The sequence below is a fragment of the Mycteria americana genome, chromosome 7 (assembly GCF_035582795.1).
Source record: "Mycteria americana isolate JAX WOST 10 ecotype Jacksonville Zoo and Gardens chromosome 7, USCA_MyAme_1.0, whole genome shotgun sequence".
In the NCBI taxonomy this organism is placed as follows: domain Eukaryota; kingdom Metazoa; phylum Chordata; class Aves; order Ciconiiformes; family Ciconiidae; genus Mycteria; species Mycteria americana.
In genome coordinates this window covers 51,456,194-51,479,714 of record NC_134371.1, presented here as the reverse complement: position 1 = coordinate 51,479,714, position 23,521 = coordinate 51,456,194, and the positions used below count along the sequence as shown (strand labels likewise).

Genomic DNA, 23,521 nt, shown 5'->3' with positions numbered 1-23,521 from the left:
CTACGTAAAGTAAAAATACAGCCTCACCTTCTTCTTTATGTAAGCGTTTGTCATCCTACACCTGCTCCTCTCTCTCTACTGACCACTTCCACATCTTCAGCACCCCTCATCATCTGGCACTTGCAGCTTTTTCCATGCTGCCCTGTGCACCGGCGCTGCCTGACAAGCATGTTTTGTGGCTCTAAGAGACGGTTTGAAACATTTTGTCAGAGCGCTGGGATCCACACCCCACCTTTGGGTCTTTTTCCACTTAAAACAAAAGAGGGAGGGCAGGTCTGTTTTGTGACCAGAGCCCCAGGCCGCGCAGGTGCCACCTGCACGCAGAGACGCTGTACGGAGCCGTCCGTTGTCCCAGAGGACGCAGGGGCCCTCATCACTCCCCACACGGCGGTTCAGTTAGATGGTAATTTAACTATCGGGCTAAAAACATGAGCCACCCTCCCCATCAGCACCCACATGCATCTTTCAGCAACAGTGACATTTAATTTTGTCAAAACACGTTCACAGCAGCTCCGCCTTTTACCTCACACGCTCCCACTGGGCGTACGCGGCCTGTCATGGCTGTCCTCTTTCTGATCTACTCCCGAACACCTGCTTCCCCCGAAGAGCCATTGCCGAGCGCTGCTGTGCACCCCAGCCGTCCCCGCCGTGCTGGCAGCTGCCTCCCCTCTCACTCTGTCCGAGCTCCACTGGAAAACCCTCTTGGGACAGTGCCGAGCCCCACGCTGCCATTTGGAGCCCGCCTGAGAAGCCACAGGGCTCACCCTGACCGGCGGTGGGGCCGCCCCTCCGCTCGCCTGCCCCCCGCTCCTGCGTGAGCTGGACAGGGAAGGGCAGAAGTTTGCTCTCATTCACGACAGAGATTTCTATTTGAAACTCCTCAGCACGTTTTTCAGCAGCAGAAGAGTTCCCCAGAAGGCAGGACTAGAGCTTTACCTGTCCTCCTCCTCCCGACGCGAACACGTGCCATCTGACTGTCCCAAGCGTCAGCACTGCTCTTTGTCATTTGCTTTAGTGGCTCCTAACCGGAGCCTTTTGGATTTCAGGGCCCTTCCTCGTAAAGCAAAAGCCAGAGAGAGCTGCTTAGCTTGCACAAAAAGCTTATGTGTCTGAAAAAGTCTGTTAATAAAGGGCATATCACAAAGACAGACCTACCCCAAAGTTAATATAAGTCTTGTCAGTAATAATCCTGCTCGGTTTGCTGGTGCCTAACACTTTGTAAGCGTGAGTTCCTGGCGACAGGTAGCGTCCCAGCCCGAATGCCCTCTGCACGCCCGGGGCCAGGTCGCCGCCGCAGCCGGTGCGTGGCAGCCCTGGAAGGCCGCCAGCTCCAGCTCCTTCCAGGCCGAAGCGTGGCATGAGTCTTCAGCCTCCCATTTCCAGACACTTTCTAACTGCTTCCTTCATGCTGTTTTATAGTTTCCTTTCAGTGATTTAAATTTTCTATGACATGTTTTGGCACTCAAAAATTTTATGAAAAACTAAATATTCCTGCTGCAAATGCCCTGTGTGTATGATCTTCTTAAATCTCCCTGTTTATTTTATTTTCCATTCTTAACAGCTAATGTTACTAATCACTTTTAGGATCGCGGACTAATAAAAATATTGCATAGAGCACAGACTTTCCCTACGTCCCAAGCTCTTACGACCCCATGGGATATGCCTGCTTGCACTAACGGACAGACTGAGAACTTTCTGATCCTTTCACCCCATTTGCAAAGCAAATCTGGAAGGTAAATGCTCAGAGAACTCGCAACACCACAGTCACATGCAGGGACTGCGCTTTGATTTTAGCAGGCATACCATAAAAAATTTACATGGCTGACAAAACAGAGTGAGTTTGCTGAGCCACTTAAAGCGTCTTTAAATACCACCAGCTTTCTCTGCTTAGCACTAATATTCTGATTTTTAGAATACTGATTTAGATTTTTCAGTACACTATGTTCTTTATAGAGCTGGCAGTTTACAAGCAGCAGTAAGTAACAGCAGAATGAAAAAGAGACTCCACCCAAATATTTTTTAACCAATTCTTCAGATACACATGCCAAAATAATTGGATGGAAAAAGATTTGTCATTTTAAAGAAGTGCAAGAGTAACAACTTTTGTGCTGCTTTTCTTCCACAACTATCTGCAAACCCAACTCCTCTTTATACTTTTCCTAAACACAGTAAAACTGCAGCACGGCACAGAACTAAATGCCAGCCAGGCAGGCGGGACTGGCTGCGCAGCAGGCCTGGAGCCACCCCGCTGCACATCATCTTCTGGACGTGTTGCAGTGAGTCCCTGAAGGCCTCTAGCAAATGAGACTCTGTAAAAACGTAATTTAAGCCATAACCTTCTTTGGGTAGGTGAAGTGATGTAATTTGATCTCTCTTATGCAAAGAATTCAAACAGTGTACAAACGCACACAGGTTCGCAAGGCCAGCTCTAGGGCTGGAGATCTGGGAATACAGTACAAAAACCAAGCTGCAAACAGACTTCCAGCCTCATAAATATCTGCTTTACAATTACAAAGTGACAGCTGGGAATATGTAGCAAAATATTGGCTCCTTTTCCTTTTATATTGTCTTGAAGGGAACACTGTGATAAATTTAATTCTGTTTAAGATAGAAGCGCTCTGGACTGTGTTTTTCCTGAAACTGGCACTTGGTACTTTTTGACTCTCCAGAATGGTTCCTTCACTCACAAATGCCTGGCAGAAACAAACAGGCACAACACTGGTGCTTACTCTGTGATACAGCAAGACGCTTACTTCTTAATGTCTGAAAATACTCATGCAAATATATCACAATTTATTGGCTAATAATTGCGTTTTAAAATTAATTCCTCATACGAGGGACTGATCATGCTTTCACATCATGTTTCAGTCAAAATACAAATCTTAAAGGTGAAGGTGAAGAACGGCTCCAGTATCTTTACGCTGAGAGTCAGCTCCATGGAGTTCATTTCCCAAGGAAAAAAAATTGTCTTAACACAGAAACTGAAATATGGTGGTTGTGAAGCAGTAAATCTATGGCACCTCTGTGAGTTGTAAGTCATAGGCAACATGTAAGCTTATGATTGCTTCTAATTAATAGCCTTTTCTGTACTGAAGGAATCTTGGTATTTAAAAGCGATCATTAAACATTTTAGACCCCTTTCTTAGGGAACTCTCTTTTGTGAGTTAATAACCACAACCTTTGAATAACCCAGGGAAATACCGCTGAGGCTGACTCCCCCAGAGTGCCCATAAAGAATATTTTGCACATGAAATACAGGAAACAAAGCAATAAGCAGGATAGTAAACACCCAACTCCTTGCCCTGCTGATACATGGCCAAGCTATCTGCTCTAGCACAGGAAGACCCTTCAGTAATGAAAACACATCTCAGCCTTGCTCACGTCTCCAGTGTACTTGCAGTCAAGGGCACAACAGCTCAAGGGAGCTCTGCTGCTTCAGCTGGAGGACTAACAGCAGACCCTTAGGCTTGACTGCGCTCGAGCCAGGCTTTGTGCAGGATGGGAAGGAGGCTGTGTCTCAACATGCAACAACTAAACGCCCGCAGGATCAGAGCTTTGGACTTCAAATTGACAGTGTCTCCCACAGCATTCTCCTAGAGAAGCCGGCAGCTCATGGCTTGGACGGGTGTACTCTTCGCTGGGTAAAGAACTGGCTGGATGGCTGAACCCAGAGAGTTGTGGTGAATGGAGTTAAATCCAGTTGGCAGCCGGTCACAAGAGGTGTTCCCTGGGGCTCAGTATGGGGGCCAGTTCTGCTTAATATCTTTATCAATGATCTGGACACAGGGATTGAGTGCACCCTCAGTAAGGTTGCAGATGACACCAAATTGGGCAGGAGTGTTGATCTGATTGAGGGGAGGAAGGCTCTGCAGAGGGATCTGGACAGGCTGGATCGATGGGCCGAGGTCAATTGTATGAGGTTTAACAAGGCAAAGTGTTGAGTCCTGCACTCGGGTCACAGCAACCCCATGCAATGCTACAGGCTTGGGGAAGAGTGGCTGGAAAGCTGACCAGTGGAAAAGGACCCAGGGGTGCTGGCTGACAGCCCGCTGAACATGAGCTGGCAGTATGTCCAGGTAGCCAAGAAAGCCAACAGCATCCTGGCTTGTATCAGGAACAGTGTGGCCAGCAGGACTAGGGAAGTGATCATGCCCCTGTACTCGGCACTGGTGAGGCCGCACCTCGAATCCTGTGTTCAGTTTTGGGCCCCTCGCTACAAGAGAGACATTGAGGTGCTGGAGCGTGTCCAGAGAAGGGCAATGAAGCTGGTGAAGGGTGTAGAGCAGAAGTCTGATGAGGAGCGGCTGAGGGAACTGGGGTTGTTTAGCTTGGAGAAAAGGAGGCTGAGGGGAGACCTTATTGCTCTCCAACTGCCTGAAAGGAGGTTGTAGTGAGGTGGGGGTCGGTCTCTTCTCCCAGGTAACAAGTGATAGGACGAGAGGAAAAGGCCTCGAGTTGCACCAGGGGAGGTTTAGACTGGATATTAGGAAAAACTTCTTTACTGAAAGGGTGGTCAAGCATTGGAACAGGCTGCCCAGAGAGGTGATGGAGTCACCATCCCTGGAGGAGTTCAAAAAACGTGTAGACGTGGCACTTCGGACATGGTTTAGTAGGCATGGAGGCACTGGGTTGATGGTTGGACTAGATGATCTTAGAGGTCTTTTCCAATCTTAATGATTCTATGATTCTATGAAATTAGAGTGAAGAACAGCAGCATTTAACTAAATATATCTACTGGTTTCTGCAAGAAGCCATGATAATGAGAAGCCAACCAAAGTCAACGGATAAAAAACACAGAAAGGAGAAAATCAAGGTGGTCACAAAAATCAAATCCTGCCTTAATACACACAATTCCCACTGAAGTTTACGGGAAATGAGGACATGGCAGTGAGACAGAACTTGGTCCACTGCTGTTGGCTCTGTACAACTTCAAATAAATGAATCACAGCATCAGTTATTAATAAACTGATATATACTTTATTATGCACAAGAGACTAAGATGACATGACACTGTGGTTATAAAAACTGTACAACGATGCATTTCCACAAGTCTCTGAAATACTGAAGGCAATATGAAATACAAATGGGGTGTTCAGACTGGCCACAGGTATTAGCAAGTAAATTTCTCCCATTCTTTGATTCAAAAAAACATCTGGCATTTGGATCTTAAAGAAATGTAGTTATTTATTTCAAGGTGAGAATATTGTGTTTGGAACTGGTAGGAACATGGCAGCGAAGATCCAGTAACACTGTGAACATCCCCATGAATGACAAACAACAGGGCAGAACAGTCACCTCACATGAACGGCTGTCAGCACAACCAACAGTACAGTCTTCTTGTGAAGCATGAGGTAGATATACATAACAAAGAACGGTACATATAGGAGAGAAATGGTTAGAAAAGGGCAGGGGGAAGGTTACAATCATCAACATCTACAGACATTTTGCAAAATCCATTTCCATGTGGAAAATGCTACAAAAACAGCCTAACAGAAAGATCTGACTTCTTGAAACATGAATATAGTAATGTCCAAAACCAAATGCTGTAAAAGGTTAGAGTTAGTGATTAGATAACGCATGACAACGAGCGGTCTACTTTGGAGTTTAAGTACGTTACTAGTAGCTTTTACAGACAGAAGGTGCCCCTTTTAAGCCCAATCCTCCCGTTCTTACATAAGAAGTTCCTTCGCAGTCGATTCCATCACACTGAAATTTACCACCGAGCCTGTCCCGCCAAAGCCCTGCTTGAAAGCTCTCTGCCGGGACAGGAGTGTCTCACTGGCCTTCCACACCCCGTGGGTATCTGCCACCTGAAGTCCAGCACGGTGAGACCAGCTTTGACAGAGGCGGGAACCAGTGGCTTTGCGGCTACACATTCAGGAGCTTGCCACACCACACATGGAAACTTGCAGTAGAGACGAATGGCTGCTATAAAAGTAGAGCTTATAGGGGTATCAGTACTCGGAACTGCAGGCAGCTTAACACCTGCTGGAAAGTACTATACATTTTTGTAATAAAGCTGTTAACTGGGAATGCCCGGGTTTGGTTCTCTCTCTCTCTCTCTCTCTGTTGAAGCAGAAATGGCTGTTCCATCTGCTAAGTAATCACACGTAGTTTTGGTAACCTCCAATAGACAATTAATTCAGATTGATTAAAATTTCTGAATTAAATAGCTGAGTACACCAAGTTCAGTTAATTAATTTAAACTGTATTTCAAATACAAGTCAACAAATGGAATCTTTGATCTTTATATATTTTTGGTTTATCCAACAGTAAATATAAATCTGTAAATTATTTTAAAATTAGAGTAAATTTTTGATAAAAAACATTGATAATGCAGCATGTTTCTCTCAAAAATATACAATTATCTATTTTACAGAAAAGTTTTCAACCTGTCCATCCCAACAACCAAATCTTATTCTTCCTATGAGAAACTACTTAATAAAATATCTGAGGAAGGAAAGGGTTAAAACAGGGAAAAGAATTTACAAAATATGTAAATTTCACAGTAATTGAAATTAAACATTTCATATAGAGTAACTTACATTTATCTAAAACATTTAAATATATCTTTATACAGAAATTTAATGTAGTAAAATATAGCTATGATTGAACTTAAAGACTCTAGTCTTCTTTGAAGACATCTTTAAAGACTTTACACATAGAATATGCTTATACAATACATTCTGCTGAAGGTTAGGCAAAGCGCTTTCTTTTCAACCACACAGGTAGCACATTCATCCTCCCGACACCTCGTAACAGAGCCAATCCTGCATACCCTTACGCATGGGGATAACTACGCTTACGTGACAACCCTGTCGATGTTACAAGGACTACACATTGGCCGGGTAACAGATACCACTTTTCGTATGTGTAACTACACACCAACTATCTCCATGGACTCTGAGAATAGCCATAATGCGTAGAGCTGAGCACGTGCTTGTACTAGCAAGGACAAGGCGTGCAGTTACTCATATGCATAAATGTTTGCAGGATTAGTAACAGATTTGATTTAAAGTGAGTAATATTCCACCTGATCCTGGGCACTTACATCTATTGCATATCTTGCACTTTGACCATCCTGGCATCAGCAAGGCACAAGTGTAGAATCAGCAAAAGAAATCTGCAGCTCAGACTTCAGAGCAGACTATCACTCTAGTGTGATGAATTCCCTTCTCCTCTTGCAGAACACAGGCAACCTTCACTAAAATTAATGAAAGTTACTCATCTCATTTTTAGAGGAAAACAATGCTCATTTTTCCTCAAAGGAGAAGGATCAGTAGAATACATTACAATTACAAAGTGGCAACATAACAGTCGAACAATTACACATCAAAAGTGTCTTTTTTCTTTTCATTTGGCATCGATTTGAAGGTCAATGGCAATGACACTAAAAAAATACTGTGACAATTAGTACCTTTCTGCCATTTCCATATTCTGACACTACTTTGGGACTATCCAATTGCAACATTCATACAACAGGTTGATGCAAACAACTGCACAACTGTCTTAAAGAGAATAGCTTCATTTTCATAGGCAGTATTCTGCACAGACAATAGGCTCTACTGTACATTCTTTGTGCCCTCAAAACCATCTCTTATTTCAAAGGGAATTTGGGCTAGCTAAAGGATTAGAACCAAATCACCTTTTTTATCTACTCTATCTACCTATTATAAACTGAAGAGACAGTTGGTTTTAATTTTTTTTTTTATATATATATATGCATTATCTATTTTATATATGGAAGGAATACTGAGCTAATTTCCCGATTGTTAAAGTGGTAAGTTAGGCTCTGTATACTTAGGTATACATCTATTTGCATAAAGACATTGCCATTAAAGGTACAAACACATCTATGTTAGTGCACAAGAACATTATTTGTCTTAACTTTTGTGTCTGCCTGTATTTGGTATAGTAGATCAAAAAAATCTCTTAGTAAAGAGCTTTGGCCCAGAGAACAAGAAAGGGAATGTTAGAGTGTGCTCTTCTCCAATTAGCAAATCAATGCATATTAAAACAAAAATACCTGGAACAAACCTGAAGCTGCAAACACAACAGGAAAGCAAATGAGATGCTGTAGCTGTAAGCTTAACAAAACAAAGGTTACTCAAAAGTGGCTAAACATAGCTGAAGTAATAAAATGTTATTTAACCAAAGAGACCTGACCTTAAGGCTTTCTTCCTTAGACAAATAAAAATCCTTTGACCTAAGATCATCTTTGTTCTGCTTATCTTGTTGAATTCCCTTAATGAATACCTTGTGTCAATGAGAAGGTTTAGGGAAAGAAAAAAGTCGTATAGACAAAGCAGCATTTTTCCAAACTGGCATAGATTTCACATTGAGGGCCCACGGACCCCTAGAACAGGTTGCAGTACTGTAAAATTAGTAGCTTTGTCACATGTAGCACAACATGCTATAGAAGATCCAACAGGCTGTGTTTACCCATGCATTGTGTGCACATCTACACACTCAGACACACAGTGGCTTCCCCAAAAGAAAATCAGTCTTTTTTTTTTTTTTTTCCCTGTAGAAAAATCCCTCCTCATTTTTTTCAAAAGCAACCAACCCAATCCTTTTAACTTTACAAAGCTCATGTCCACACACAGTCCTTTGAACCTCTGCACTCCCGTGGTGCTCCTCGGCCCTTTTCCCCCCGGAGTTAGGTTGCACTGCTGCTGGAACAGGGGGTGCTCTGGGTGCTGCCAATGCTGTGCGCTGCGCTGCTGTTCTCGGAGGCTGGTGGGGAAGTAGGGACCTGCTGTCTTCCCGCTGCTTCCCCTGAGAGAAAGGGGAGAGAAAAAGGGGTGTGGGGAGAAGGGAAATTGAAAATGTTAGTTCTCAGAGAAAGCAATAATCCATTCCTTCCCAGTCTTCCTCTTCTGGTGGTCTGTACTTCCATGCAATGAATGTCTTGGGTGACAGACCTCACACACAGCACCTTAGCGTTGCCATGGGGAAAATAATGCTGCTATTTTCTTAAGCATTTTACAAGCAGCTGATGGAAACTGCCAAGATAGACACTGCCAAGAGAGACACTGTCCATCTTCTGTTGTCAGCTGTCACTCACACGGGTCCCATTACGTGACTCACACCACTGTATAGCTTTGCCGTTTCATGGAAAAAGGCGAATAAAATGTAGGCTTTAGTTTAAATGCCAGCAGCATATTTACTAAAAGTGGAGCTGAAGACCATGCTCTTCAGTCAGCTGGATACCACATATCCTGAGACATGGCCAGTTTTCTTTGTGTAGAAAACCAACAGGCTACCCTGCAAGCTTGACTTGATTTACTCCGAATACAACATGCAGGAAGTTCCCCTATAGCTACCACAGTATGTGTAGCACTTAACCTGTAGCGAGAACAGGACTCACCATTTCTTGTTAATTGTTTACTGACGATAAATTAAAAGCCCTTTGTTATTTGGCTTGCCAAATCAAGCACTTAGGAGTTAAAGCCAGATTTATGGCTCCTGATAAAACCTAGATTTTTGTCTGCTCTCCTCACACCCCTTCTGCACCTGTGGCTGGGATCCTATGGAAAAAATCCAGCTCTCAACTAGCATGGAAGTAAAAATTGCATCATTATGTGAATGCCCAAAAGATCATATCGAGACCGTGTAGGAGACCGTAACCGTGGCATTTTTTAAGTTAGAGCACTCAAATCCGCAACCTTACTAATATTACAAAATAGTCTCTTCAAAACAGATGGCGAGACTAAGTTTATATAACACGCACTGTAGCTGCCCCCTCCCTTGAGCTCATCTCTCAGGATGTGAACCTGTGATCTCAGCACGGTAACAGGGACAGGCTGCTGCTGCTTGCGCTGCAGACCAGCCGCGGCAGCCAGCACCAGCACGCCTGCTTTCCCAGCAAAGGAGCAAGACGGAAAAGTTTTGCCAGATCATGGGCAGGAACGACTGGGGAAAATCAAAGGCTGGTACTGCCTCATTAGCTTACAGGGACACAGATGATCTGCTCACATTGCCCTAGGTTATCCAAAACGTGACACCACGGGCCAGGTCTGCTGGGGCCAATTCTTCTTCCCTGCCCAGGATTTGGTAGAGCTCCCATTCCCCAGCTATTGCTTCAGTGACAGGTTGAAGGCTGGAGGCACAGCCTGCATCCAGAGGGTTACAGAGCCGGGACGAGCCAGCTTCCTCCCGCAGGAGCTGCTCTGGCACATCCCCATGCCCCGTGTGCTGCTGCCCAGCTGCCAGAGCCCCGACCTCCTCGGGAATGCGGCCGCAGAGGAAGTGTGCCTTTAACGCTTTGTCTCTCGGGCCAGAAAACGTCCTTCTGCAGGCTGCTCGGTATTCAGAGGTCTGCTACAAACGAGGGAGGTCTGAGGGTTTCCCACTGCAGAGGTTGCAAGTGCTCTTTGTAATGGAAACCAGCGGGTTCGCTGCTAGCTCGTGCCGCAGCCACAGCTGTAAGTGCACGTGAGGCCCCACAACGCACAGCTCTTGCCTTACACCCCGCTGGTTTAGGAATGGGTAGGAAAGAAGGGACGGGGCAGGACAGAAAAACAGCAAACTAAACCACTAAACCACATCGCCCTGGAGGCCAATGAAACGTTTAAAAAGAGGGTCAGGATTGCGCTCTTGAATTCAGCACTAACTCCAGCATTTACTTTTGCGAGCAGATTCTGATTCTGTTGATCCCCACCGTAAGAAATAACTACGTAGCTCCTCCATAAGCGGCAGGTTTCTGCTCACATGCAGCAGGTCAGAAGCTACCCCCAGTCATCTTGCAAATAAACTGAGTTTCAGCTCTAACTTGCATTGGAAACAGCTTTGCAACCCATCAGAATAAACTGTATCAAATCAGTGTCTGTGTCATGTGCTGTAAAAGCTTTCATAAGCCTTGTTTGGATGTTTTTCCCTCCCGACTTGCTCCCTTCCCCTCCCCTTGTTTGTGTACAAGTCTTCCTTCCTTTTGTACTACAGGATATATTTATAAAGGCAGCGATAAGCAGACTCCCTTTCATTAAAGCAAAACAAGTGAACACAGGCACCAGAAAACAGCAAGGCAGCGAAACCCTAGCCCCGGCAGCATGAGGAGAAGCCGCTACGGCCGCACACAGCAACAGCAGCCACCCCGCTCCCCCGGCCGGGCCCCCGGCCCCCGCGCCCTCCCGCCGGCTCTCCTTGCAGCTCCGCCGTCACCCCTTTTACAAACCACATGATCGCCCACAGCTTTGCGTCAGCCTCGGCATGTCAATACAATCTGTACGCATTTAACCATACGTTCATTTATAAGCTAAACACATGTTGCTTCTCTTTATGGCAAAGTGACAAACGCAGTGCCGGAGTCCCCGCGCCAGCCCAACAGCTCGCTCTACTCCTCCCGGCTCCTCTGGAAAGCGTCTTAGGAGGCACCTTCCCTCGGGTTTGGGATGGGAGGCACCTTCCCTCGGGTTTGGGATGGGAGGCACCTTCCCTCCGCTGCAATTCAATTGCCTCTGCAGCATATCATTTCTAGAGCACGATCAGCAGCTCTGATATACCATGATCACTTGTTGAACAGTAACAAATTCTCGATGTCCTCAAGGAAAAAAAGTCCAAATCACAGTGACATTATGAACACAGTCTAGCAGCTACATTTGGACTGGCCGATTTTTCCTGCATTTTATTTCCTCAACACCTAGCTGATCTGTAGCGAATATTTTTAAAGAATATTCATGAAAAGGATGTAAAGAAATGTAAATTATCACTGAAGAGGCATTCCCCATCTGTCTTTTTCATGTAAACAGCTTCATGTATCTCATGTTACTGAACCAGAACTGCTCGAAATGGACATGTCTCATCTATTGACAGTAAACAAGCTTTTACCCATCTGAATGCGACAACATGCACTTTATTATTCACACTTAGGAAAGCTGCCAGTTGTTCTCCCTGTCCAGGAAGTCTGAATGTTTGCTTTTCTATCTCCATTTGCCAAATATAATTGGTTGCTATGTCAGTTTATTTTAAATCAGATCCCATAAAAAACAGAGAAGTGGGGGAGGAGGGACGCTTTTAACTTCTCAGATTTTGGAACATTTTATCCTGTTAACTTGCAACACTGACTGAAGAAGAAGGAAAGCACGCTTTCTAAAAGAATGAAGCAACTGATATTCTCTGTAACACAGCATTCACTTTACTTGGTTTAGCAGCCTCATTAACTAATTAGACTTGTGCATGTCCCTTCCTAAATATAGTCAATTATCCCTATTAAGACAGATATTACATTGGCAGGTAAATTTTAGAGGGCTTGATTTGGGTTGAATTTTGAAGGGTTTCTGCAGCCACGTACACCACCAGATTTTTGCTTCTTTGTAAGACTCCCAGGTAAATTGGGTTAATTACGGCAAATCTCTGCTACTTTCCCTTTGTTCTGGGGTCCTCTCTGGCCAGAACCAACACCACTGTGGAAAGCTTTTAGCCACCTTTCACGTCCTTTGACTGGAGAAAGGATCAAAAGTATGGAGTCCTTTTGCAGAAAAGTTGACTAAAATTCCTCCTCCGTTGCCATAATCCTAGCTTCCCCTCCCCTCTCTTCCTCTACTACCTGTGTATCTTAGGACATCTGTACTCCACGTTGAATTGTTTCAGAGAACCTAGAGTATTTTAAAGCACAATTTTGATGCTTTGGCAGAAATCCCTGATTTTTTCATTACTGAAATCAGCAAAAACACTACATGAAAAAAACACAATACAACAATCCTCGTTCAATATTTGGAGATTAAATTCTACTTATTTTGTAGTTCTTTTCTGCTATCAATTGTTTGAGGTTTTAATGTTAACCACCTATCAAGATGAACAAAAGAGCTCATTCACGTAAAGTTTTCTCCATGCTAGAATGAGCCTGCCAGTAGACACATTGATAAAATTATATCGGCAAACCTTCTTACTACTGGCAAAAAGGTGGCCTTTTGCTGTATTGCATATAGCACTGCAGCAACAAAAATACCTTGCTTCACACATCCCAAGTTGCCATTCTTCACCAGCAGTAGCTTTTGTCCATGCTTTGAGTATCACCAAAACACAGTTTTAGAATGAACTCGTATTTTCCAACCTTTGGTTTAAATCACGTGTTAGAAACCCAGTGCTACTTGCAACAAAAGATGAGATTTCAGAACACAATTCAGCAATGCATGAATTCTCTAATGGCAAAAGACAGCCACTCTGTAGATGAAATTTAGATTACCTTTTTTTTTCCCCCTCCTTATTTTAATGAAAGCCTGCAGCCAGCTCTAAAATGTTTCCACTGCAGCTGGATTATCTTATCTGCCACAGCAGTGGTCCTCTAAGAGACTGTCCCTCCCAGAGCCTTCACTGCACTCTGCTGCAAGTTGTGCTTTGCAGATACAAGATATTATGCACAGAAAAATTATGTGCACAGGAAAGTAGGTTGTCTTTCACAATCCTTTGAAAAATCTGAACCAGATAACTTCCTAGATATTTTTTATCATTTCCGTAATTCTCTGATCTGATGAGTTACAACGTCCCCTTCCTTTCTTTTCTCTCATTTATTACTTTTTATCTGGCCTTTTTCTCCACTTATTTTCATTTCTCAAACACAGAGGCAGAGCAGCTGCCCTCTCCACTACTTGTATGTGGTCACTGTGACTTTGTTAATATAATTCTTTTAATGGGATTGGTCCAAGTCCTGTTGTTGCTGAAGGATTTATCATGTTGGGTTCCCAGTGTTCCTTCACTACGGACACACATGTCTATAGATTGTTCTGTATATGAACAGAGATTGAACTTCCACAAATGCAGGACCAACGATATTAATTTAACAATTGTTTTAATTTTTTGTTAATAAAGGCTAGCTATTTGGAAATTACCTTCTTAACTTACACATTTACTCATTGAAATTGCACTTTTCTTCCACAATGTTTCAGTAGTATATGAGGCAGAATTGTACTATTTATATGTATTACCACAACCTTTAAATTTTCCACATTTGCCTCAATTCCAAACAAGCTTCATACACAGCTGATGCATTGAGAAGTATTAAATTGCTTATACAAAGTTGTTGTACTGCCAACTGGAAAAAAACCCACAGTTTTTTTTTTTCCAAATTAACATAAGCTCCTGGGCCATAATATTTACAGAAGCTCTGACCCGACAGGGCTGGATTCTCACTCCTAAATAGCTTCCATGAGGTTTTAGATGCCAAAAAACCCCTGCAGTAGGCTACGGGAGAATTCCAGTGCTCCAGAGCTGCACAGGTTTGGAGTAATTGACCTCACTTTCTCCCCACCTCCCAGAGATCTTGGCAGGGTCTTGTGAGGTCAAAAGTGGAAGTGGTTGGGAGTCCAGCATGCTGTAGGGATCCTGAGATACCCCGTCATCCACAAGCAGCCAAGGTCAGATGCTACAAATCAAGGCCCCATCAGTGTCCAGTCTTTGTCTGTACCACCTTGCAGATTACATGCAACAGAAAGCTCCCAAAACTCCCTCTTCTTCCAATACAGTACTGTATTTCTGCTAACTTAGTTTAGTATGGAAAAAATTTCTGAGGAGATACTGAAAAATTATCTAATCATAAAGGCTGCACCAATTCAGGCACATTCCTGGTTATTTGGTTGGACACAATTAGCAAGATTACACACAACTTCTACCAATTTAATGCAACAGCTGAAGAATGGAGGAATAAATAATTAGGGCAAAATTTCTATGTAATCAAGGCCCAAGAAACATTTTCAAGTCTAGTTATATTCAGAATATGTCTATGTAAAGAAAGCAATCTCTTAGCCATTTGGCCCACTCCTTGTACTGATCACATCACATTCCCAGTCACATTAGCCTAATTCAGTAACTGCAAAAGAATTTTAAAAAAAGGCGTATGGGAACCAAAAGGGACCCATTAACTGAAATGTTAACTAAATTTGAAACACAGAGATGCTACTAATGATAATGCACAACCCAGGAATACTCAGTTTTACTCATGTCCCAGGTGAGTTTTCAAGATTCGCATTTAAAATTATTTTAGCAAATTTTAAGTCATGTTCATAACGCATAACACCTCCCTTCAGGGAAGGGCGGGTATCAATCTGCTGATCGCACCAACAGGCTCATGGGAGGAGTTGCTGGAAAACACCCTAGTAAGAAGAGAGAGCAAGAAAAAAAGTCCAGGACAGCCATTGCTGGCCTCCCTCCCCTTTCCTCCCACCTTGCAAGAGTTCAGACCCCACCACATTTCCTGCAGCACGATCTGCACTGAGGTCTGTAAGAGCCCTCGTACTTACCTGTGTGAGAGTAGATAAACCAGAGTGCTCCTGTTAGCAGGGCTCCAATTACAAATGCTGCAAAGGCAATGCCCACTACAGTCAGCGTGTCCAGACCGTAGAACACAGCTACAAAGGTAAACACACATAGTAAGGACTTTCAGGCAAATACCGTTTTACAAAAATTCACCTTTACACTTTCATGGAAAAGTTTTTTAAAAATTCATAGTTAATTAAGCACCATTTTAAGGAACAGACTAGCAGATTTGCATCAAGGAAATAAAAGTGATGCTTTCAGAGACTGGCTGCAGTCCAACCAACTGTTCCACATCACAAAGCAAAACCCCAGCTCAGCACACCCAAATCTGGAAAACATTGCAAAAATTAAGCATTTTCAGTTAGCTCTTAATAACTTGCTTTCAATTAAATATCCATTTCTCTTAAAAATGTGGTTTAAAAAGGCCGAGATTTTTGCCAAAAGATGCTTTTCATTTAAATGCCCTAACATTCAAGCAAACTTTCCCCTACATCTCCTGCAAGTTCAGTCTGAAATCTAGGTGGAGAACGGAACTGCTGTTAAAAGGGAAGAGATGCCAGCAAAAAGTCAGCGAAAACATAAATAGAAACAATTGTTTTTCACATTTGGCAATGCTTTCAACAACTGAAATTAATTCCAGAACACAAAAATAGAACCACACACACACACATGCAAATCACTTTCTAGGGGAGAGGCCCTTTTGCAGTACCATTTCAAGGGTAACGGCATCCGGTTCCTGGATGTATTGCCCCCCAGTGTTAACCAACCAACCAGAGAAGCTTTCGGCTTTTGTGTTTTCCTTTTTGGTGATTAGAAATACTTCAAAAAATAATAATCATTCTTTTAGCAATCATTTGGGGAAATTTCTTCTTACAAAATTGATTTCTAGTTTCAGCATTTTTAATGTCTCCCAGTGCACAAAACGGCTTAGGCCTGTGAATAACATTTTACTGACTAAGCTGGCCAGGAAATGAGCTGACTGGATCTTCTCAGTAGTATCCTTCAGTGGAATTTCAGTTCTCAAAACACAACCAACACCCTCACTTTACACGTTCCTGCATCCAGCAGATGTCCCTATGGACATCCGCCAGAGCTTCCGAGATCCTCAGGGCCATTCCCCTTTTGACAAATGTCTTCTCCAGCAGTTCCTGTTGACAAGGGCCTTCAGGACCCATTTCTGGGTGCCTGCGACCGAGTTTGCATATGCAACACCTGACAGATAGTGGCTTAGAAGGTTTTTCTCCCATTTCTTCTATGAGACTATTTCTGATTCCTTTGGCCACATCTGTCATTTTAAATGCAAACAGCAAACTCTCCTACGCTCAACTGTTTTTTTCCACAAGGGACCAGCCAGTGTCCTCTCCTCCTAGGAGAAAACTTAGTGGACAGGAGAAAGTCGCATGGAGGCTGAAGTGGCAGAAGCATAATTTCCCATTCCCCTTGCTATTTTGAGCAAATTTAGTCCCAAAGACATAGGGACAGGGCCAGAGGAAAAAACCTTCTTTGCACTTCCTCTTCTAATCTTCCCTTTTCTCGATTCATTCTTGGGTTTGACTACAAATAATCTTCACCTTCCTGTTTATTATTATCTTCTAGTGCTGCTTCCCTCCTTTTCTTCCCTTCCTGGGTCAGTAATTGACCCTGCTTAATTCACTACACCAAGACAACAGAAAAAACAAAGAAATTAATCTGTATCAAGTCAGTGATCTCATCTACAGCATGACCTATAAGTGCTGGTGCCAGAGTAACTGGGGATGCGGCCAGCTGCAGTGCAGGGTAGAGGCGAGGCGTGGAGCAGGACACAGGAGCTCCGTAAGATGGCATTGCTGCTGAAACCCTGGTACTGGGACGCAGTGGCCTCAGCAGAGAAGGGGGAAATAACACACACACATCAGCAAATGAACTTGCTAAGGCTGAGGCTCTCAATGGTGTTTTCCCAAATTTGATTTTCACATACACAAAAGGTCACAGACCTTCTTTCTAAATGCTGATAGGAACCTCTCAATCAGCAATACGGTCAGAATTCTGTTCTGTCCCAGAATTTAACACACACACACTCAGAAAGCTTGAAGATAATTTTCTTCATTAGTCTAGTACTTTCTAGACAAAAGTTTAAGGCCTAAAAGAGATTGGTTTAAGAGTTACTTACGTGGCTGTCTCACGTTTGGCTTTGGAAGGGAAGGATCTAATTTAAAAAAAAACAAACAAAACACAAAACGTTAATCAGACAGAGTTCCACATACAGCCTACAAACTATGCAAGCAAACTTCAGGATCTGATCTGACAGAAAGACATTAATTGCAATTTTTACAAACCAGGAACTGCAGGAAAACCAGCCTGAATTCAATAGTCTTGCTCAGCTCAGAAAAACTCTATTCGTATATTGATCATTCCTCGGGGGAACATATCTACAGTATAGTTCATGCAGCATATATTTTGCTGGCAAGTACACTGCAACCTTTCCCACCCAGATGTCATCAGGTCTGATCTGTAGTAACTCTGGTTATCCCTATGTGGAACTCTTAAAAAGCACAGATTGCAAAGGTTGTTTTAAGGCGGTTACATTCATCTGACTACTCACTAATCACAAACATGAGATACCAGCATGCTAAATCACAAAAAAAGAAATTAAAATCAAACACTGGCTATCACCTCTAAAGAAAAGCCAGTATTATGGCATGGTACATGCTGCTTTGCCCAAATTCATGAATATGTGTTGATTCACACATTTTCCTGAGCCCTACTTGGGCTCTGTCTTGGAAGTTGAGTGGGTTTATTTGTTTTGTTTTTTAATTATATATAGGCAATAGAAGATCATAGCTATTATCTCAAAGCTATTATTCTTGGCAAGAATATCAAATATCATCATCATTATCAGCATGTAACGGAAAAAGACAAGTAAACATATGTTAAAAAATGAAGAATTTTCCCTTCTTTTGCTTAACTGGCTTCTCTTATCTTTCTCCAAGAATGCCACCTCAAGCAGAAGAGCCAGAAATCCTGGCTTCAGACCCGAGGACCTGTTTGGTTAGCTGCAGTTTGTTTCTAGATTGCCCAGTAACCTAGGGATCTCGTTTAAATTCTGGCATATCTGAGTGTGTTCAGGGTGACAGCTGTAAAAGGATTTGATAAGACAGTGTCCCAATACTTGTTTTTGTATCTTTAGCAACTGAAAAAAAAAGTTTAATTGCTATGTAAACATAGCAGCTCAAACATACTGAAAATGTATTTATTTATTTATTTAACGTATTCTTAAACCAAGACTATGCTTCTAACTTCCAAAACCCAAATGGCAGCACTAAACTGCCAGCAATATCCTGTAAGATCATTAGGCTCCGAGACACATGTGCCTACAATATCCAAAAAAGCATTTTATTCTTAAACTGCATTACTGTCACTTGTTCTCACACACGAGTATCTCTTCCAGATCACTCTTGGCAGGACGGTAGGAAACAGGTGGAACAGTAGTAGGAAACAGGTGAGAACACAGAGGGGGGTGTGCGTATGTGTGCATGCACAAATAAGCTGCAAAGTCATCAAGAGCACATAACAGCAAAAGCGTAACTGAATGTAAAATTTGTGAGGAGGGCTGGACTGAAACCAAGGAGCACTGAACAGTACAAACACGGGTAAGGGCACTATCAGATTGTCCAAACACTCCACTAGCATGTCCCAACTGCCAAGAAAATGCCTTCTGAGCTGAGGGGAGAATGAATTTTCCATGCTTATTCTGTCATTGGCCTCTCTACAGAGAATATAAAGTCTTCTAATTAATGATAGGCTGCGTAGCCCATTATCACTTCTCCCCAGTGATCCAGTTCTTACATGTATTTTAATACGGGTTGCTCAGAGCAACACAGAAGCAGTGGGAATCCTTAAGGTCCAGGAAAAGCATCAAATTTAAAAACATCAGCAGCCATCCTAGAAATGATCATGATTTTCTATACCTTTATAGGATAGAGGCACTTGTTAGCTGCTCACTTGACCTCCTTTCTATGACCTGTCTCCTTTTGCTGCAGAAATAATAACCTAAAGTTTCCACACTTAGCAAAAATCTGAACAATGACATTGGTAGATTATTTCAACAGAAGAACGTGCATTTCCTAGCATTTAAATGGCTATCCATATGCCTTTCATTGAAGTGGGGGGGAGTGTGTGTGTGAAATGCCAGAATGCAAAGCAGAAGAATGCGACATGAAGTGAGGTTTTAGACACTTCCATTGGGATCTACTACAATAATGTAAGCAACGGAGCTTGTAAATAGCTAACAAAATTAGGAGGGGAGGAAGAGTTATTCTCATTTAGATATACAGTTGTGATTTCTGTTACGGTCAGTGACAGTCATAAGCTTACGTCTGAAGAAAAAAAGATGACACCTTTGCAATGACCAGTTTGTTCTGACTTTTCAAACGTCAAGCGTACGACTTCTAAATTTGGCTTGAAGAGCAGATCCAATAGCAGTAACTCACGTAATATGGTTTACAACAATGAAAGCTGGCCTGTTCACATGAAAGAAAATGAAGAACACCATCTCCGAGATGTAAGTTCTCCTGTTCAGAAATGCGATATAATTTCTTCTCCCAATCACGTATTGGCCAACAAGGGCATTTGGCTTTTAGAAAGGGGTTGCTTGATTCACTGCAGAACAACTGCATACCAACAAAGCTACGTTGTTAATGTGCCACTTTGTATTATGTCTGAAAGCTGTGATATGCTGGGGAGATTTCCACCAAACATCCCACAATTAGACTAAATCACCCACAATGCAACAAAATACTCTATCACGCTGTTGTCTTGTAACTAATCTTTATAAATTTAGCTCGTCTTTGCACACTAAGACCTTGTGCCTCTGACAAAGACAACATTCTGAGTGGAGCCCGAGACGGGAGCTGCGCACAATGCTCCACACATCGGAAGGGCAAGAGAGCTCAGAGTACAAGTCTGTTTATTGAAAGCTGAACTTCAGTTGCAGGATTTACTCATTCCCAATAGAATAACCACTGAAAAAAAATTAGAGCTTTGCAAAAAGAAAAAGCGCAGAATCAGGCCCAAAGCACAGTTTTAATTGTACCACATTGACAGATCAAATACTTGCCTTTAGTTCACAGTGGATTTGATCTGTATTAACAAATTTGTAAAAAAAAACTAAACATGAGCTGACTTGTAGAGTTAAACAGAAACAGTTGATGCTTATGTCCCCTAGCAATGCTGTATGGTACTTTAAATTGTTTGAAGACTAAAAAGCATGCACTGTGCAACAGAGGTTAAAGGCCTTCTGATCCCCATCCTTTGACGCTCCCCAGAAAGCATTCCAAAAGTCAAACAGCCTTTGGACACAATTGGAAGATTTTGATGTGCACGTGAAACCACTGAAGCTTCTGATTATACTGTCATGCTAATACAAAAAGAAAAGATAACACAGACATATTTTCTTCTACGAATGCATCAAAACATGACTGAATGCTGTTGTCAGAGGGATTCACTAAGAAAAACTTTCAAATTAAATGAAACTGTGAAAATGGTTCTTATTTCCCTTCACTCGCAGGACATACTCTTAAGCTAGAGTATATTCTCATCATGCTGTTTGGCATTACCTCATAATGCTCTTCACCCTTTCCAACTCCTTCAACCAGTTACTAGCCACACTCATGGGTTTTTTTCCCATAAAGATTACGTAATCAAACAAGCCCCACCAAAGTGGAGCTAAAATACCTTTGTGCGTCTCATCTTTTGCTCTTAATAGTTTAACAGTCTAACGAGTCTCTCTCTGGTGGCCACCGCTTTGCTTTACAAACTTATGAGGCTTTAGCTTCCTCAATACTTTGTAATTCCATTGTTGTTGTTCCTAAATATATATTTACAAGCACAATAAAGAAATGATACAGCAGGGAGCAGAGCACTGACTCTGACCTCTGGGCAACAAGAAGTTGCTGGAAGTGCTACTGCTATATTCATACTTATGAAACACGTATTGTTGTGTAGTACGGTATTCCTTTCTCAACGCCTGGCAAAACCACATGTCCAGAGATCAATAAAGATGGTTAAAAAATGGCAATGAACTGCCACAATGATTGCTGCCAGGCAAATGTCTAAACAAATAATATCTTACAAACACAGTATCGCCACAAGATTATACAATGCCACATACTTGGAGTACTCCCTCATTTCAAGCAGCTGTACGTTACACAATATAATATATATAGCTTTATTAAACAGTTCAAGCTCATTTTCATACCTTCTGGTCTTCCTTCATGTGTTATTACAACAAGGGGCTTGGTGAAGGTTTTCTTGTTGTGCATCATGGCCAAGATCATATCCACATTGAGAGAGGTGCAAGCTTCATCAGGAGGAATGCACTGCAGGTGGAAAAAACAGTGTGTGAGGTCAGAGAGCCACCCCTCTGCCAGGACAGCTGTTCCAGCTGCACAGCTGCCTCATTATCAGTTTCATCCTATATTATTTCCCAAAAAAAGAGGAGAACTTCCAAACAACCCCTGTGTAATGTACTGGCAAAGGTAATTCTTAGCTGTGCTTCAGGACGCAAGCTTTGCCTTCATTAAGGATCGATCCTCTAACCTTTATGAGAGTGTTACTATTGAACTTAAATGGTAGTAATTATTTCTAGTATAAATGTTTTTTAAAAATCTGGTAGCCAAAACTATAGCCACCAACACATGTGTTGATCAACAATGACAAATCATCTTTAAAAAATACGTTTTAAGGGGGATGTGCATAAACCCCAAAGTAAAAATAAATTCTAAATCCTTAGAACACATTCTTTAACAACTAATTTATAGCCATTTCCATTAGTTAAAAAGCAAAATTTGGCAATTCTCTTTTGTAACAATCAATCAGATTGCAACATTATCTGATATTATGCATGTCTTTGGAAATTAAAGCTAACGTTGTTTGTGCTTTGGATATGGATGTGTTACGGATAGCAAAGATAAATCTCAACTACTCGCGTAATAAAAAGCAATTTCTATTTATCCCACATAACCACCTAATGAAATTTAAACAGAAACTGTAAATTATGCAGTCAAAATGCATAGCATCACAACCCTTATCTATTAAAATCCTGAGCCTAGAGATACCATGTTCATTACATCAGTTCCATAGAAAACCATTTATTCATTTCAAAGTTTAGATTAAAAAAAAATAAAATCTTATTTTCACCTAAATCAGAAGTTTAAACTTTAATAAATTACTGACCTTTGGCAGTCCTTGAGTATCTTTGTCTTTATTTGTACACAAAGTCAACTCACAGTGAAGGAAAAGCAGTGAGATGTTGAACACTGGTTTAAACACAAAGCTAAATCTTTTTTTGTCCTTTTGTGCATGTGGTATTGGAAAGTTCACCTTCTCAATACTGTAGAATTTAACGGATTCATCTTTAGGACAAATGTTTTCTATAATGGTGTAGTCAGACATTCTATCTGGATTTGAAAATGGGGAAACAAAGCATGTTTGAATGGCAAAGCCCAAGGATCTGTCAGCTTTAGTCACAGACACCTGCATTAAAAAGAAAGAGACGGTAAGATCTCAGAAATGACATTTTTAGTTCACATTTCATTAACATTTTCAACAATTCTTTAAGCAGTTTTCCAGTGCCACTTCCACTCTGAACTATTTTGAAGGCTGAATGTTAAGGGTAGACTGTCAAACTGAGAGACAGAAAATCTGTGGTTTCAAAACCAGCAGCTGTTTAATAGCATAACTGTGCATAAATACAGCAATCCCTTATCTTTCCGAAAGCAGATGAAAAAAACAGTCCAGATCAGACACGTAGTTAATGACTGCGACTGCCACCTGAGATGGCGCTGCTTCCCTTAGACACGCAGACTGTAATAGAGCTGTATGGCAGTCAACTACTAATTCCATGTCTTTGTATCTGTTTGAAACTTTAATGAAAAAGAAAAAAGAAAAAAAGCAACAGACACAACAGAGAACCCACCCCCAGCCAGCAGAGGAATGCAGAGGCAGAGAGGAGGTCATGGTCTGATGTGTGGGTGGCATTCCTGGACTGGGGGGGCAGGGGAGCCTCCTAAAAAGCCATGATTTCTTGTGAAATGATCCCTTTAGTTTATTTTAAGTCTGAAATTCATATTCTTTTATGAAAAATAATTAAGACTGCAAACTTCCAGGGCACTGATGTTGTTCAGCTCGACTGGAATGCAGACAACAAATGCTACAGAATAATTAGGAAAAAAAATTTTAATGGAATTTGTAACAAATGAAGCATGTTGCTCTTAATAAACAACAGAAGTGT

The 23,521-nt window shown here is 42.1% G+C and overlaps 1 protein-coding gene across 1 annotated transcript in view; it reads right to left on the bottom strand.

The window, feature by feature from the left end:
- Nucleotides 1–4,971: 4,971 nt before the first annotated feature.
- Nucleotides 4,972–23,521, bottom strand: part of TGFBR3 (transforming growth factor beta receptor 3) — a 125,143-nt gene continuing 106,593 nt past the window's right edge. Inside the window, exons 13-17 of the mRNA XM_075508386.1 lie at nt 22,465–22,764; nt 21,488–21,608; nt 17,402–17,437; nt 15,237–15,344; nt 4,972–8,778 (exon numbers count right to left, since the gene is read on the bottom strand). Coding sequence (XP_075364501.1) covers nt 8,660–8,778; nt 15,237–15,344; nt 17,402–17,437; nt 21,488–21,608; nt 22,465–22,764 — 684 coding nt within the window. The 3' untranslated portion in view covers nt 4,972–8,659. The remainder of the gene's footprint in view (nt 8,779–15,236; nt 15,345–17,401; nt 17,438–21,487; nt 21,609–22,464; nt 22,765–23,521) is intronic.